Source organism: Balaenoptera acutorostrata, chromosome 1, assembly GCF_949987535.1.
Source record: "Balaenoptera acutorostrata chromosome 1, mBalAcu1.1, whole genome shotgun sequence".
Classification (NCBI taxonomy): Eukaryota; Metazoa; Chordata; class Mammalia; order Artiodactyla; family Balaenopteridae; genus Balaenoptera; species Balaenoptera acutorostrata.
Window position 1 is genome coordinate 176,599,663 of NC_080064.1, and position 18,750 is coordinate 176,618,412.

General features: G+C 38.7%; 1 protein-coding gene across 10 annotated transcripts in view; it reads right to left on the bottom strand.

The window, feature by feature from the left end:
• LOC103019325 (uncharacterized) overlaps positions 1 to 18,750 on the bottom strand; it is a 192,709-nt gene that overhangs the window by 51,587 nt on the left and 122,372 nt on the right. For all 10 annotated transcript variants that reach the window (XR_009007192.1, XR_009007196.1, XR_009007191.1 and 7 more), the window contains exon 3: positions 9,582 to 9,658. Coding sequence is in view for 7 of the 10 variants with exons in the window: in XM_057541217.1 (XP_057397200.1) it covers positions 9,582 to 9,658 (77 nt within the window). In the remaining 3 variants the exon portion in view is untranslated. The remainder of the gene's footprint in view (positions 1 to 9,581; positions 9,659 to 18,750) is intronic.

Below are 18,750 nucleotides of genomic sequence, written 5' to 3' on the forward strand. Positions count from 1 at the left end.
CCAGTAATAATTTTATAGATTCTAGTTGATTGTCTACAAAGAAAATATCGCTGGATCTGCTTTGTGAGTTCTGGATTTGACATGACACTGACAATACCGCATGGGACAGGCACTATACACACATGGAAATCAGAAAAAGTACTGAATGCCCTGGACTCGAACTACTGACTCAGTATGTGCCTCACTTGGCTCAGTAATAAATTCACCTGCACCAAACCCGTATCAAAAGTCACTAAATCTCTCATATATATAATATATATTATTTATATACACACCCACAACACATACACACTATACATACAGTTTGTAACAACATGAAGTAATATTGTCTTCAAATGATGTACCACAGACTGAAATAAATCCTGTAATTGTCATCAAGCTGCTAGAAGCTTTTGAGAGTTCTGAGCCAGGTTACTTAGTTACTTTCATCCTGCCTACCCTCCATTCACCCTGCTTTAATGTCTTGGTAGCTTTTTCTTTCAAAACCACCCTCCTCAACCCAGGCGTATTTCTTTCCCAGGATCACTTGATCGGACTTTGGAGGCAAGAAAGGGCATGCAGGGGGAGCAGGAAATCCTCAGCCACTGTACCTCACACCTGCCTAGATTTGTGATGTTCTCTGTCCTGTTGGCCACATTCGGTGTTAGAAAGCAGTTATTCAAAGCTTTGTCCCTCCTACCCCCCTTGGTCTTTCTGTAGAGCACAAAAGTGAAAGAAGCCTCTTTAGCAGGGGTAGCAGTTCATTAAAATATACAACTACATTTCCTAGCTCTGGGGTTCCCATTCTGTACTTGAGACTGCAGGTCACGGATGCTGTTATTAAGGTGCGGTGTGGGATCCATGAGGTTTTCTCCTGGCAGCCGGTGTCAGGATTAGTGCAGCCCTAGCCCAGGAGGAAACGGCCTAATGAATACCAACTTGGAAACAGTGGTGTCAGCACGTTATTTAAGCTTGTACATTGCTCACAATTACACACAACACACACACAGGCTTATCACTGGAAACGACTACGAGAAAACAAGACAAAGGTTTGCAAGGATAAACCAATAAGGCACCAAGAATACTTATTTTCAGCCAATTTAGACAACTTCAAAGTGTGAGGTTAATAATAGAAATTAAAATGACTTCCTAAGTCTTATCAACTGATTTACTGAGAGGTCACATATTAGTTCCTTCTAAATCTTTACCCCCTAATCTGTGATGGGAGACGTTGCTTACAATTGAACCATGAAAGGGACAGCCCAAAAGCTGTACATGTGAAACTAAACTGGGCCTTAAATCCTCACTAAAATCACAGAGCTGGCTGTGAAGAAGCTGCTAAACCACCCCACAACCTTCCATTTTATAATTGTTTTCATGAGTGTGGATTGTTTGCCTAATAAAAATAAAAATCAGAAGAAAACAGCATATGAGATGGAAATAGGGGGCGACCATAAATAGATGGGCTTCTCTGCCCTGGGTAGCGGGAGGGGTGGCTGAGGTAAGACTTGAGGGAAGCAGGTGGGCTTCATCTTTGAGGGAAGGGAGGGGGAGAGCAGCGGTGAGAACAGAGGCTGAAAACAGAGGCAGCTCTGAGAGTTGGCCTGGACCTAGACCTCCAAATGCATTACCTGTATTGCCTCTCCTTGGCTTAGTATCCTTTGTCTTAACTGTCTTTTTTTTTTTTAAAGTAAATTGGTTGTTCTTTTTAGGTTTGGTATGTTGCCAAAATGAAAACTAGTTGTTTTAACAGGAAGAATTAAATCACTTCAACCACATCATCCCACAACTTTTAGATACATTCTGCATCATCTTTACACTCCTCCACAAAAAAAAAAAAAAAGGAAGAGGAAAAACCCAAATTAGGCACAATGACCTAAGGCAGCAGAATAATCTATGTACTTTCTGGGAAGACATGTTAACTGAGGGAAGAGGTCAAGGTGATCAGAAAAGTTCCTCATTTGAAAAACAAGAGAGGAACTGGCCCTCAGGCAGGGGATCTATTTCAAGGTTCTAAGAAGCTTCTGAACAAGTAGAGGAATTAGATGTGCAAAAAGTTCTGTAACTCTGTGTACAAGGTTTTGTCGAATATACTGAAATTTTGATTCAGAGGATGAGTGTGTAAGAGCAGTGCATTTTTATAAACGTGAATAGCTTCTGAAAGTCCATGAAAACTATAACACCAGGCTTCTTTCCACCAGCAAAGTGCTTAAATACACTATGGAAACTATACACTTGTTTACAGATGAAAAATGCTGAGTCCCTAAACTTTGGGGCAGTTATTTATTTCTTGCAGACTTTTCCACTGAAGTACTCTGAAGTCACACTAAGGATAAATGTCATTACAGTAATCCTGCAAACGTGTTTCATAATAGTCTACCAGTTCCTATGATTTAAGGAACGCAATTTCCTTTCAACGTACACGTTATTTATAGTGGTGTTACTGGCAGGTGTGTGCCCAGTTTTTGCCTTGTGATTAAAACAAAAAGCACAGGCAAGCAGTACATGGCATATTTCAACCCTGTGTGTAACCGTAACAAGAAAATATATCCTAGTTATTACATTAAAATGTGTATTTCACACAGGCTGTCAGCATCAGCATAGTATTCAGCTGACTGTATAGGTGTGGGCTGGCAGCAAACGAGCCGAGAACTTGACCTGAATATCTCCTGTACTGGTGACAGCAAATGCACCTCTTTGGAACTGAAATCCACTGGAACGTGAGAGTAAGTGAGGAGGCATGTCTGAGTAGCCCTCGCCCTGTGTGTTTACCTGTTCTTTGCTATTTAACGGCATACTTAATGAGACGGACGTGGTTAGTGAGGACAAAACTAAGAAGGTAAGGAGAGCAGAGAGGATTCACGGACAGGAGGGAAAGGACCTTGAATGGAAGGGTGACTTTTGTATTCTCAAACCCCGATGCACTAACTGAGCTCTTTCAGATAAACTCCGTTATCCCTAGAGGTGCAGCAGACCCTGCCAGGTGGAGCAAACACCCACCACGGAGATCCTCGTTACCTGTGTGTTGTCTTAGAGATGGTGTAACCAGACAGTAAGCGTGGGGCTTACTCTGCTATTCTTCATGCGTTCCTTTCAGAGAGAAGCCCTAAATCTCTTCCATAGGGACAGAGATAGAACTTTCACTCTGATGAAGTCAATTACCCCCTACCGACTGACTCCCGCCTAGGTAAATAGGGATGTCCTCCTCTCACGTGGAAACTATCAACACAGTGGCATTAATAATAGTTCTTACCTTCCAGGGTACACACCGCACTATGAGAAACAGTCCGTAGGTAACAACTTGATTCTTAAACTCCTTCTGATGGACAAGTTGATGATTGTGAGTGAGGGGAGAAGACGGAGAAGCATGCTGGGCTGGCTTTACTGTCTTTCTTCAAGATTTAGGAAGGGATAATTGGATTGTTTCTCATTTAGTTTATAAAGTATGAATGCTTGATGCTAAGATTAATTAGATCTAAAAATCTTTTATAAAAGCCTGTAGGTTGGGATTTAACTACCGCAGCTTAACAATTCCGGCTATTCCTATTTCTCTCTAATTACTAAAAGTCCACCTTGGAAAACACAACGCTTCCCTGGAACATTTCTTTTTTATTGAGATATAGTTGATTTGCAATATTATATTAGTTTCGGGTGTACAACATAGTGACTCAATATTTTTATAGATTATCCTCCATTTGTACCCTGGAGCATTCTTGTGGCTCCCAGCTGGTCCCGGCAAAGCTCTTGTGAGTTAACCCTGCCGTCAGAGCCTCTTCTTTCTGTGACTTGTCAGTTTCCTGAGACTAGGGTGATGATACTATTGAATCTTAATGACAAGTAATCAAACGAAGGAAAGATGGACAAAATGAGCTCTAGAGCTGAAAGATACACGGCTCCCATTTTAAGTGACTTAAAAAAAGAAGCTTCCAAACAATGAACAGCTAAGCTGTGAAAGTATAAGAAGGCAAGGTCTTAATTCCCAAACACTTCACCTGCAAAAATGAAATTCCATTACTCCTGACAAATCTTAGCCTAAACACAGTTATTTCTTCATGATCATCATTACTATTTTTCAATTGTACCTCAGGGAAGTGGCGTAATCCTAATCCTCACAGCAGGACACACCCTGGCTAGTAGTTCATGGCTCACTTTTATTTAGTTATTTTTTAAAATAATAGTATAATAAGCACCCATGAAACCAAAACAAAAAACCAAAGCTGCGATTTTTATTTATTTATTTATTTTTTAACATCTTTATTGGAGTATAATTGCTTTACAATGGTGTGTTAGTTTCTGCTTTATAACAAAGTGAATCAGCTATACGTGTACATATATCCCCATATCTCCTCCCTCTTGCATCTCCCTTCCACCCTCCCTATCCCACCCCTCTAGGTGGTCACAAAGCACCGAGCTGATCTCCCTGTGCTATGCAGCTGCTTCCCACTAGCTACCTATTTTACATTCGGTAGTGTATATATGTCCATGCCACTCTCACTTCGTCCCAGCTTACCCTTCCCCCTCCCCGTGTCCTCAAGTCCATTCTCTAGTAGGTCTGCGTCTTTATTCCCGTCTTCCCCTAGGTTCTTCATGACCTTTTTTTTTTTAGATTCCATATATATGTGTTAGCATATGGTATTTGTTTTTCTCTTTCTGATTTACTTCACTCTGTATGACAGACTCTAGGTCCATCCACCTCACTACAAATAACTCAATTTCGTTTCTTCTTATGGCTGAGTAATATTCCATTGTATATATGTGCCACATCTTCTTTATCCATTCATCTGTTGATGGACACTTAGGTTGCTTCCATGTCCTGGCTATTGTAAATAGAGCTGCAGTGAACATTGTGGTACATGACTCTTTTTGAATTATGGTTTTCTCAGGGTATATGTCCAGTAGTGGGATCGCTGGGTCGTATGGTAGTTCTATTTTTAGTTTTTTAAGGAACCTCCATACTGTTCTCCATAGTGGCTGTATCAACTTACATTCCCACCAACAGTGCAAGAGGGCTCCCTTTTCTCCACACCCTCTCCAGCATTTATTGTTTGTAGATTTTTTGATGACGGCCATTCTGACTGGTGTGAGGTGATACCTCATTGTAGTTTTGATTTGCATTTCTCTAATGATTAGTGATGTTGAGCATCCTTTCATGTGTTTGTTGGCAATCTGTATATCTTCTTTGGAGAAATGTCTGTTTAGGTCTTCTGCCCATTTTTGGATTGGGTTGTTTGTTTTTTTTTGATACTGAGCTGCATGAGCTGCTCGTAAATTTTGGAGATTAATTCTTTGTCAGTTGCTTCATTTGCAAATATTTTCTCCCATTCTGAGGGTTGTCTTTTCGTCTTGTTTATGTTTTCCTTTGTTGTGCAAAAGCTTTTAAGTTTCATTAGGTCCCATTTGTTTATTTTTGTTTTTATTTCCATTTCTCTAGGAGGTGGGTCAAAAAGGATCTTGCTGTGATTTATGTCATAGAGTGTTCTGCCTATGTTTTCCTCTAAGAGTTTTTATAGTGTCTGGCCTTACATTTAAGTCTTTAATCCATTTTGAGTTTATTTTTGTGTATGGTGCTAGGAGGTGTTCTAATTTCATTCTTTTACATGTAGCTATCCAGTTTTCCCAGCACCACTTATTGAAGAGGCTGTCTTTTCTCCATTGTATATTCTTGCCTCCTTTATCAAAGATAAGGTGACCATATGTGTGTGGGTTTACCTCTGGGCTTTCTATCCTGTTCCATTGATCTATATTTCTGTTTTTGTGCCAGTACCATACTGTCTTGATGACTGTAGCTTTGTAATATAGTCTGAAGTCAGGGACCCTGATTCCCCCAGCTCCATTTTTTGTTCTCAAGATTGCTTTGGCTATTCGGGGTCTTTTGTGTTTCCATACAAATTGTGAAATTTTTTGTTCTAGTTCTGTGAAAAATGCCATTGGTAGTTTGATAGGGATTGCACTGAATCTGTCGATTGCTTTGGGTAGTAGAGTCATTTTCACAATGTTGATTCTTCCAATCCAAGAACATGGTATATCTCTCCATTTGTTGGTATCATCTTTAATTTCTTTCATCAGTGTCTTATAGTTTTCTGCATACAGGTCTTTTGTCTCCTTTGGTTTATTCCTAGGTATTTTATTCTTTTTGTTGCAATGGTAAATGGGAGTGTTTCCTTAATTTCTCTTTCAGATTTGTCATCATTAGTGTATAGGAATGCAAGAGATTTCCATGCATTAATTTTGTATCCTACTACTTTACCAAATTCATTGATTAGCTCTAGTAGTTTTCTGGTAGCATCTTTAGGATTCTCAATGTATAGTGTCATGTCATCTGCAAACAGTGACAGCTTTACTTCTTCTTTTCCGATTTAGATTCCTTTTATTTCTTTTTCTTCTCTGATTGCTGTGGCTAAAACTTCCCAAACTATGTTGAATAATAGTGGTGAGAGTGGGCAACCTTGTCTTGTTCCTGATTTTAGAGGAAATGGTTTCAGTTTTTCACCACTGAGAACGATGTTGCCTGTGGGTTTGTCATATATGGCCTTTATTATGTTGAGGTCAAGTTCCGTCTACAAAGTGGCGATCTTAACAACAACCTAGAGGTTACTTACGTCCCACCCATGTGTGTTTTTCCCAACTCAAGGGAACCATCATGCCCCCACTTTCCTTTTACATAGCTTCTCTCTATGTGCTCAAAAAGCAGATGATTTACTTTAGTTGTTTTTAACTTTATAGAGTGCATTATGCTCTGTGTAATGTTTCAGGACTTATTCTTTGTTCTAGTGCTATATTGCTAGGGTCCATCCAGCGTTGGGCATTGCTGCAGTGCATTCATTTTAACTTCTAATATTCCACTGTGTGAATACAGTGTAGTTCATCTATCCGATTTCCTGTCAAAGGGCATTTGGGGTTGTTTCTAATTGTTAAGGTGTTCTTACCAAGTGTCAGACACTGTGATAAGAACTGGGCATACATTATTTCATTTAAGCCCCAGTCCTATAAGACAGGATTTTTCACCTCCATTTTTCTTGGAGAAAACTGAAGCTCACAGACATAAGGTCACTGGCCTGAGATTACAAAGTCAGTAAGAATGTGCTCTACGTGGTGCATCAAATGAAGGTGTGAGCATTATCTGCCCTTATTATTAATAAATCTGCCATTATCAGGTATGGGATTGTCCTTCCGCTCATTGGGAAAAAAGCCTCATCTTATTTTATACAGTTGCATAATAAATAATAATTTCCTGGATCTTATATTATGTCAACAAGTAGAAAAAGTAAAACCCTTCTCTTAGCCCTCCAGAAAAATTTCTTAGTTGAATTCCGGAAACCCAATGATCTGACTCACAGTTTAAAATACACACACACACACGCACACACACACACACACACACTAGCATTATGCTGTGTGTAAAACAGGGGATTTTCTTCATAATTTTAATGTAAACACATGAGCCAATTTAATCAACTTCTCTGAAAGCTTCAGCACATGCCAGTCTGCAAAGCATGCTATTTCCATGTGTCAAAGTTAAATAAGTATTTGCTTTAAAGGAAAAAAGAAATTCTCAATAGAGTCGTTTTCTAGAAGCATTTAAAAGGAGCATATATCTAATGGCTTGGATGAAAAGATGATTTGGTAGTGTTATCAGGTATCTGTTGTCCCCAGAGGCAGATAAAATTAGTGTAGATAAAAGTGATTACAAGTGAAGTGGATTAGGTAGGTTGTGATTATAGCATGACATTTACCTGAGGGTGAAAAAAATCGGTTGTCCCATTATACTGACACTGTAAATGATAAATGGATTTTAAAATGTCCAGTTTTCTTTGGAAGTAAAAAATTCAATCCCTGAGTTCATTCACCACCCCCTGAAGAGTCCTAACCACCATATCACAGTGGTCATGGCTGCAGCAATTCCAGACACTCAGCCAGGTTAAAGTGATTACGTTATTTTTGTCTCAACCTCCTGGGAAGAACCAGAGAACACAACTTTTTCCACTTACGATATTGATTTACATATATGTCAAAGTTAAATTTATTTGGGGATGGTGGTGACTGTGTCAGATGTACTCGTGTGATCAGCACCCTTAGGGAATTTGTTCATATTTAGGCAGAACAACACAAAAGAGATTTGCAGCCTCTGGGATTACAGCTTCTTTGAAGAAAGGGCAGGTAGCTTCAAAGTCACACAAGTGCATTTTATCACCAAGGTAGACTCAGTTTTAGAACAATACAGAAACTACTCATTATTCTCTTTAGCATTTTAATTGTGAAATACTTAACACATAGAAAAGGAAACATATAATGTTATTTGTACATTTTCAAATAATAATAATTAAAGGAACACGCACGTAACCACCACTCAGATTAAGAGATAGAACCTCTGGTCCCATTGTCTTCTATCCAGTACAAAGAACCACTATTCTGAATTTAAGGCCTTTTCATTTCCTTGCTTGCCTTTATTGTTTTACCATGTACATATATATAATATATGGCTTAGCTCTGCCTGCTTTTGCACTTTATATGCATGAAACTGTACATAGGCAGGTACTACCACTTACCTTACTGGTACAACCCTACATTTCATGAGATTCCTCTATCTTGATCTGGGTAGCTATTGGTCATTCATTTTCACTGATATGTAGCATTCCCATCATAAGAATATACCACATTTTTGTTATCCATTACATGTCTGATGGACATTCGGGTTTTATTTCCAAGAGCTTTTTTTTTTTTTTTTTTGGGCCATGTCACCACCATGAGGCACGCAGGATCTTAGTTCCCCGACCAGGGGTGGAACCCATGCCCTATGCAATGGAAGCGTGGAGTCTTAACCACTGGACTGCCAGGGAAGTCCCATATCTTCAAGAGCTTTAAGAGCTCACGTAAACAGTGCTGCTATGGACATTTCAAAATATGCCTGCTGGCACACATGCACAAGTTTCTCTAGCGTATACACCTGAGAGTGGAGTTGTTTTCCAAAGTAACTGTACCAGTTTATATCCCTACATTCTGGTAAACATTTTAGTATCATTAGACTTCTAAATTTTTGCCAGTCTTGTGGTGTGAAATGGTATTTTTTGCATATGCATTAGCTATTCATGTTTCCTCTTCAGTCAAGTGGTTATTTATGTCTTTAGCCTGCTTTTCTATGAGTTCTGTCTTTTACTTATTGATTCATAGAATTACTTGATATATTCTGGAAACCCAACTACCGTTAATTATACGTATTATAAATATATTCCATCATTTTGTGGTCTTTTACTCTCCTATAGTATATTTTGATAAACAGAAGTTCTTAATTTTAATGTAGTCACAAAAATTAATCATTTTTCTTAAGATCTGCATCCTTTGTGACCTATTCAAAGTTTTTCCCTACCCCATGGTTATACAGATATTCCCCTTCATTTTCTTCTAACTGATGTGAAGTGTCAGCTCTGTCATATATTGTGGGTCTGTTTTGGGTCTCTCTATTTTGTTCCATTAGACTAAATCACACTGTCTCAATTACTGAGGCTTTATCATAAATCTTGGTTATCTGGCAGGCAAAATGGAGCTCACTCTAAAAACATTTTTAGCTTTAAAAACAATATAGGAAAATAGGAACTAGAACTTACTTTGCTCTAGGTTGATGAACTAATCCCGGAATCTCTTTATTAGTTTTAAGTCTTACATTTGAACTGGCACTTTTTTCCTGAAACACATAAACACACATGTAAAAGACAAGATGAGAATCAGCAATTAAACAAGAGCATAAATTTTCATCAACAAAATGTTAGATTTGTTTGGGAGCCTCTGAGGTTGGGAAGGACAAAAGTCCTTACAAAGATGTCACACATTACAAGTAGAACTGCCAAATATTTTAACAGGGAACATTGTCATGAAAAGAGGAATTAACTTTTATAACAGCTATGGCTCCTTTTAGAAAATAACGTGTGAGTAATATTTGATTTTTAGGTGGAGTTACTGAAAACAGTAAGAGAATCAAAGAACAGAAGATTCTAGTGAAAAAGAACAGCAGTAGTACAACCACAGCCATTGTTTGCTTGCCCAGGTTAAGTGACTTTGTGCATTTTATTTGTGAAAGACAATTGCAGTTACTGACACATGAAGTTTGCATAAGGCCCTAGCAGCGACAGGGACAAGAACGTGACTAAAAATAGCTAATATTTTCCATGTATAATGAATATTGAGATTGAATTCAATTAAATTAATGAAACTCAATAGTAGCCTGTATTCCAGAAATACTTCTTTGGCTTTTAGCTTGATCTGATTTCTTATTTCCAGTAAACCAGACGCATAGGAAAGAAATACTCTCAAATCTTAAAATACAAGTACATCAGTAAGCACACTGTCTCAATAATACTACTGCTTTGTGTTTTTACATTATCTTTAAAAAAATATTTAAGGTGCTTTAAAATTTGCTCTCTAAATATACCCCCAAAAATGAAAGGAAGGACTATTCTAAACCTACTTAACAGGTGACTATATACACTCAAGCAACCTGAGGTGTGGCAATAATTAAAGACCTGGGGTAGGCAGGGGCAAGGAATAAAAAGTCCTGTGGGCCGACCCACCATTCTCACCACAGGCAGAGTGATGTGGGATGGCACATAAACAGATGGTCCCCAAATGAGCTCTTTCAAGAGCTCGTTATTTCTCCTAGGATAGCAGAAGCCATGTAAATCAGTGAAACTGCAACGACTTACATGCCTGGTTGTTTGCTATTTACCATCAAACATGAGCATATCTGTACAACGTCAGTCCTCCAAAATAGAAGGTAATTTTGTTTGTGACCTTCCAGGAGAAGAAACAATCATTACAGTTCTTTTGCAGTCTAGCTTACCTTCTTTACCTCACACTAAACTCGAGAATGTTTTCATGAACATTTAAAAAGTATAAAATATATACTGTTCCCTCTGCTGATGTAGTCAGTGAACAACAGATGAACTACCTTATTTTTTTACAAAGAAGGTGGGAGAACAATTAGTAAACTTTAATGCACTAAGTCCAGGAGGGCGGGACCCACATCCCTTCTTTACAACTGGGACCACAGTGCCTGGCTAGGGGCCTGGCACTCCATGGGAGGCACTCATCGAATATTGGTAGAACAAATAAATGATGTCAGCACATAATTAACTTTTCTAAGCATAGATTAAAATAGCTCAACTGTAGTCTCTCTGCAGGACTGAAGATGTAGGTTCCCTCCAAATGAGTCATTTTCTCCCTTAAACTTTATGTGTGCTTGGACTAAGCACTGAAAATGGATGTATTTGATGTGACAGAACCTTATACTTTTTCTCTATTCACATAATTTCCTAAACTCTTTGAACTTAAATGATGCATCATAATTTAAAATATTGCTAAGGCAGGAAAGAGACTTCTAATTCAAAGAATGCAAAGACATATAATTGTATTCTGTTTCTATTCAATTTATTAAACTGTACCCTTCATAACTATACTGTCTCACCAAATCTTCCTTAAAAACACATTGTGTGGTTGCTAAAAAAGAAGGAATCGCCCCAAACAGAGACTCAATAGATGGGGAGGACACTTTACGACATCAGGCACAGACGTGCCCTTCCAGGAAGTGAGAGTACCCAAGGTGAGGCAGAGGTGGGGGGTGAGGGCATGGGGGATGGGGAGGAAGCAGCTGGAGATTTCCTGGTTACAAATATATATATAACTACATAGAGATTTCTATCTATTTTGTACTTATAATGTATTTGTTTTTACAAATTACCACTCATCAAGATCAGTAACAATTCACCACATGTTATTCTAACTGGTTGCATATATCAACTCATTTTAATGTTCACAAGTATATATATATTAATTTACTTTTATGCCCACATACCTCTCTGAGATAGGTATCATTATTTTCCCCATTTTATAAATGAGGAAGCTGAGGCATGGAGAGGTGAAACACTTACTGGGATTCTACAAATAATAAGTAATAGCGTTGGGATTTGAATCCATGCAGAATGGCCCCAGAGTTCATGCTATTAGCCACTAGGCCAGTAGTCCTCAAAGTTTTTACTATCAAGACCTCTTACCTATATTCTGTAAATTTTGATACATTTCATTACACAATATGAAAAAAATCACATTTGTTAAAATCAGCATCAGTCTCACGAGAAAAATCTTTCCTTTTTTTAATTTTAATTTTTATTTTTGGCTGCGCTGCGCAGCATGCGGGATCTTAGTTCCCCAACCAGGGATCGAACCCGCGCCCCCTGCATTGGAAGTGCAGAGTCTTAACCACTGGACCGCCAGGGAAGTCCCTCATGAGAAAAGTCTTGACAAAAGGTGTCAAGCTCATGGTGGTGGATACAAGTTTTCCAAAATTCTAATTTTGGTTTAACATTCGAATTTTATGACCAGCAACAAACACGGACAATTGTTTTCTTTGGAGTAATGGGCTCTCTTTGGTCATTTTTGAGAAACTGCTAAATACCCGAGTCTGAATATCCATAATTTGTCTGTCAGGCACTTTTTTTCTACAGTAGAGATGGTGTTCCACAAAAAACAGCTGCAAGTTCAGCTTGCAACTCAATCAACTGCAGAAGTGCTTTTCCTTGAGATAACGATCTTATTCAAAAATAAAAAGATATGCATCTAAGGCCTAAGAGTTAAAAAATTCAATAATTTCTACTACTTCATTAAGGGCATTCTTTTTCTTTTAAGAATCAATTTTATTTATTTATAGTTGCGTTGGGTGTTCGTTGCTGCCCACGGGCTTTCTTTAGTTGTGGCGAGCGGGCTCCTCATTGCGGTGGCTTCTCTTGTTGCGGAGCACGGGCTCTAGGGCATGTGGACTTCAGTAGTTGTGGCTCGCAGGCTCTAGAGCACAGGCTCAGTAGTTGTGGCGCACGGGCTTCAGTAGCTGTGGCTCGCGGGGTGTAGAGCACAAGCTCAGTAGTTGTGGCACACAGGCTTAGTTGCTCCGTGGCATGTGGGATCTTCCTGGACCAGGGATTGAACCCGTGTCCCCTGCACTGGCAGGCAGATTCTTAACCACTGCGCCACCAGGGAAGTCCCCATCAAGGGCATTCTTAAGTGAAAATAGAATATATTCTTCCACTATGCTTGGTGGTGGTGACTACTAATAATAACTACTATTAGTACTACTAATAATAGTACTACTATGATTACTAATAAGGTGTGGTGCCAATGCCTGGATTTGTGCTAAGGCACAGGCCGTTTTACCCACCATTGCTTTTGCCCCATCAGTACAAATGTCAACAGCTATCTGCCTTGAAAAAGGCAAATAGCTTCTTTTTATTTATTTATTTATTTATTTTTGGCTGTGTTGGGTCTTCGTTGCTGTGCGAGGGCTTTCTCTAGTTGCGGCGAGCGGGGCCCACTCTTCATCGCGGTGCGCGGGCCTCTCACTATCGTGGCCTCTCTTGTTGCGGAGCACAGGCTCCAGACGCGCAGGCTCAGTAGTTGTGGCTCACGGGCCCAGTTGCTCCGCGGCATGTGGGATCCTCCCAGACCAGGGCTCGAACCCGTGTCCCCTGCATCGGCAGGCAGACTCTCAACCACTGCGCCACCTGGGAAGCCCCAAATAGCTTCTTTATTATTAGGAAAATGACCTTGAAGACTCCCTGAGAATATCTCAGGAACCTCCAGGGGTCTGCAGGCCACACCTGAACTATACATAGTGGCTTTCTATTTCTTTTGCATAGAAAAGAACTTTCAATTATTTAATTGTGGTATACGCTTTAAGAAAAAATATTTAACTGCCTTATTGTGATAAAATCTATATTCCATACAATTCCCCCATTATAAATGATTTTAGTAAATTTATAAAGCTGTGCAATTATCACCACAATCCAGTTTTAGAACAGTTAGATCAGCCCCAAAAGTTTCGTCATACCCATTTGTTCTCATCTGTAGTCCCCGGCAACCACAGATCTGCTTTCTGTCTCTACAAATTTGCTTTGTCTAGATTCACCTAAATGGAATCATACAATATATAGCCTTTTGCATCTGGCATTTTTCACTTAGCATAATGTTTTCGAGGTTCATCTATACTTCAGCATATTTCAGTGTTTCATTTATTTTAATTGCCAGATAATATTCCAATGTATGGATATACTGTATTTTGTTTATCCATGCATAACTTGATGAACATATGGACTGTTTCCAGTTTGTGGCTATTATGAATAATGCTGCTATGAACATTTATATACAAGTCTTTGTGTGAACATACATTTTCATTTCTCTTGGGTAGACTCTAAGGAGTGGAACTGCTAGATTATATGAGAAGTTTATATTTGACTATTTAAGATGTCACCAAACTGTTTTCCAAAGTGGCTGTCATTTTACATTCCCACCAGCAGTGCATGATGGTTCCAGTTTCTCTACCTCCCTGCCAACACTTGGTATTGTCTCTTCAATTACAGTCATTCAAGTGGGTGTCTCATTGTGGGCTTTATTTATTTTACAAATTTTATTTATTTGGATTTGTTCTTATATGTCTTTCTATCAGAACATCTAGCACCTTGCTACATGGGAGCATTTATATGCTTACTGGTTCGCTGTATTTACATCAAGAAGTCAGTTTTATATTTGCTTACAAACACCAATTCACCTCTGCTTTGGGTTTGTTTGTTGGGGAAGGAGAAGTTTAAAGAGACCTGTCTTTATTTTTATTCTTTATTTTTTTTGAGACCTGTCTTTAAAAAAAGAAACAACAAGCAAACAAACAAAACCAAGAAAGGCCAGAGGAAGGATGAGACTGATGGGAGTCTCCGATGGAGCAGATCCAACAGGGAGGGCTGAGAGCCATGCCACATTTGGGGTGCTCCAGGAATAGGAACAGAGAATTAAACTGGGAGATGATGGAAGAGGTATCTAAGATATTATTTCCCTTGGCAAGAAAAAACTATTTTAATGACATTTGACACTCATAAAATAAGTACCTAAAATAAACTGGGACCAAGTGGGATTAAGATGAAGCCATTGAAAGGGCCCTCAGCAGGCAGTTTGTAGAGCTGTGTTTTTATGATCCATCCATATTGGTATCACAATCATCTAGGATGCTTGTTAAAATACAGATTCCAAGGCCCTACACAATACCTCCTAAGTGTCAGACTCTGGGATTGTGCCCAGGAATCTGCATTTTAAACAAGAGTCCTAGGTGACTCTTAACTCAAAAAAGTTTGAGGACTTTTATTTCAGAAGAAAGGTACCTTTGTGCTTAGAATTCTCCCTCTTGGTCTTCCACAGAGCAGTTTTCAAACTGAGCCCTGGTGTTCTGCAGAGCTGCCTCAGGGGTCAATAGCAGGGCCTCTCAGAGCAGCAATCCCTTGAACTGTACATTCAGGAGTTTTCAAATGATGCTGGAAAAAAGCATCCACTTCTCAAAAATGTTTGCAAACTAATGTTAGGTAGTGACAGGTGTATTTAAACAGCAAATCAAACAACTTCTCCTTTGCTTGGAATTTTATTTCTTTATGAACAGAACACACTCGTCAGTGTCTAGAGTAAACTTATCATTCTCTTCTTAGCTTCTCTCATGTTGAAGACAGTCAAACCGAAATATATTTATTCTGCTGCTTCCAATCTCGAGGGTCATCTCCCAAAGGGAAAGTCAGAATACCGAGAAAAACTGACAGCTTCTTTACAAAGTCTTCTTGAACTTCAGCTCCTTAATTCTGAAGGAAGCAACACAACGCATTCAGGGAGTTGAAGAAAGTACCCCACTCCCTGTTGTTGAGTGAAGGAGCTTCTTTCCTCCTATCACTTCTTTGCCTGTGTTGTCCCACTGAGTCTGGGTCCTGGGAGGTTCCCAGAGTTGGTCTGGGTTGGAAGTGTGAGGAGGAATTTCATTTTCTTTTTTCTGTGCCCAATGGCAGGAAGTTCTGTCTTACAAAGAAATCTCAGGGGCCAGATGGATGGAGGAAGCTGGAGGCCTAGAGAAAAACAGTGGGAGTTGGAGTACTAGCTTCTGGGACTGCTAATGAGGGGCCGACACAGATAAAAGATACAAAAGCACTAAGTAAGAACTCTCAGTGGGTTTCCCTCTATACAAAGACTCTGTGTGTGTGTGCATTTTAACCACTGCATTTCAGAAAGTACCTGAAAACTAGAAAAGGTAAATACTTTAACTAGAATTAGGAGATTTTTGGGGGGTACACACACATTTAAAAGTAAGAACATGTTCAGCTATAACATAAATAATGAGTAATCATTCCAGCTTCTGGGGAGTGTCCCATACGATATACTCTCTGAGAAAACAATCTCATTTGATGTTTTACAAATTTGTGTGATTTCCTAAGAAGTATTAACATGAATAGGACACCACCTCCTTCAACTATAAAGGAATAGTATCCTCTCTCTTCTGAGTGATGGTGATTAGCTGAGTGACATTTATTCTACCAGAATTTCTGGATGTTAGCAAATGGCAAGGCCCAAGCTACGCAATGCAACTGTTGACTTGGGCCCACCGTTATCATAATTAGGTGAGGTCAATGTAATTATAATTACCTGTCCATGGAGATCATTAGAATTATTAGTATTTTGTTAGCATTATTTAGTAGTGATGAAATTGGCATGGAAAAGTCTCAGCTTTATGGAAATTCTTTCTATAAATTAAAATATAACCATGTACCTCATTCTATATCAAGTAAATGTTAAGTGGAGCAAATCAGTTTTAAAGCACCAAATATTATTCACATAGTTGTTTCACAAGGTAGACTGGAAATATTTAAAATAACCTTTAAAAAGCAAACAGAGTTTTAAGAAATTTCTCAGAACAGATTTCATTGTTTACCAACAAACCTAGAACCAAGTCTCTAAGTTACTATGTCAGGAATTAAAAGAAACTATCATTCACAGAATGTCTATCATACACAGAAAGATAGACAAGATGAAAAGGCAGAGGGCTATGTACCAGATGAAGGAACAAGATAAAATCCCAGAAAAACACCTAAATAAAGTGGAGATAGGCAACCTTCCAGAAAAAGAATTCAGAATAATGATAGTGAAGATGATCCAGGACCGCGGAAAAAGAATGGAGGCAAAGATCGAGAAGATGCAAGAAATGTTTAACAAAGACCTAGAAGAATTAAAGAACAAACAAACAGAGATGAACAATACAATAAATGAAATGAAAACTACACTAGAAGGAATCAATAGCAGAATAACTGAGTCAGAAAAACGGATAAGTGACCTGGAAGACAGAATGATGGAATTCACTGCTGCGGAACAGAATAAAGAAAAAACAATGAAAAGAAATGAAGACAGCCTAAGAGACCTCTGGGACAACATTAAATGCAACAACATTCGCATTATAGGGGTCCCAGAAGGAGAAGAGAGAGAGGAAGGACCCGAGAAAATATTCGAAGAGACTATAGTCAAAAACTTCCCTAACATGGGAAAGGAAATAGCCACCCAAGTCCAGGAAGCGCAGAGAGTCCCATACAGGATAAACCCAAGGAGAAACACGCCGAGACACATAGTAATCAAAGTGGCAAAAATTAAAGACAAAGAAAAATTATTGAAAGCAGCATGGGAAAAACGACACATAACATACAAGGGAACTCCCATAAGGTTAACAGCTGATTTCTCAGCAGAAACTCTACAAGCCAGAAGGGAGTGGCATGATATGCCTAAAGTGATGAAAGGGAAGAACATACAACCAAGATTACTCTACCTGGCAAGGATCTCATTCCGATTCGATGGAGAAATCAAAAGCTTTACAGACAAGCAACAGCTAAAAGAATTCAGCACCACCAAACCAGCTCTACAACAAATGCTAAAGGAACTTCTCTTAGTGGGAAACACAAGAGAAGAAAAGGATCTACAAAAACAAACCCAAAACAATTAAGAAAATGGTCATAGGAACATACATATCGATAATTACCTTAAATGTGAATGGATTAAATGCTCCAACCAAAAGACACAGGCTTGCTGAATGGATACAAAAACAAGACCCATATGTATGCTGTCTACAAGAGACCCACTTCAGACCTAGGGACATATGCAGACTGAAAGTGAGGGGATGGAAAAAGATATTCCATGCAAATGGAAATCAAAAGAAAGCTGGAGGAGCTATACTCATATCAGATAAAATAGACTTTAAAATAAAGAATGTTACAAGAGACAAGGAAGGACACTACATAATGATAAAGGGATCAATCCAAGAAGAAGATATAACAATTATAAATATATATGCACCCAACATAGGAGCACCTCAATACATAAGGCAACTGCTAACAGCTATAAAATAGGAAATCGACAGTAACACAATAATAGTGGGGGACTTTAACACCTCACTTACACCAATGGACAGATCGTCCAAAATGAAAATAAATAAGGAAACAGAAGCTTTAAATGACACAATAGACTAGATAGATTTAATTGATATTTATAGGACATTCCATCCAAAAACAGCAGATTACACGTTCTTCTCAAGTGCTCATGGAACATTCTCCAGGATAGATCACATCTTGGGTCACAAATCAGTAAATTTAAGCCTCAGTAAATTTAAGAAAATTGAAATCCTATCAAGCATCTTTTCTGACCACAACGCTATGAGATTAGAAATCAATTACAGGGAAAAAAATGTAAAAAACATAAACACATGGAGGCTAGACAATACATTACTAAATAACCAAGAGATCACTGAAGAAATCAAAGAGGAAATCAAAAAATACCTAGAGACAAATGACGATGAAAACACGATGATCCAAAACCTATGGGATGCAGCAAAAGCAGTTCTAAGAGGGAAGTTTATAGCTATACAAGCCTACCTCAAGAAACAAGAAAAATCTC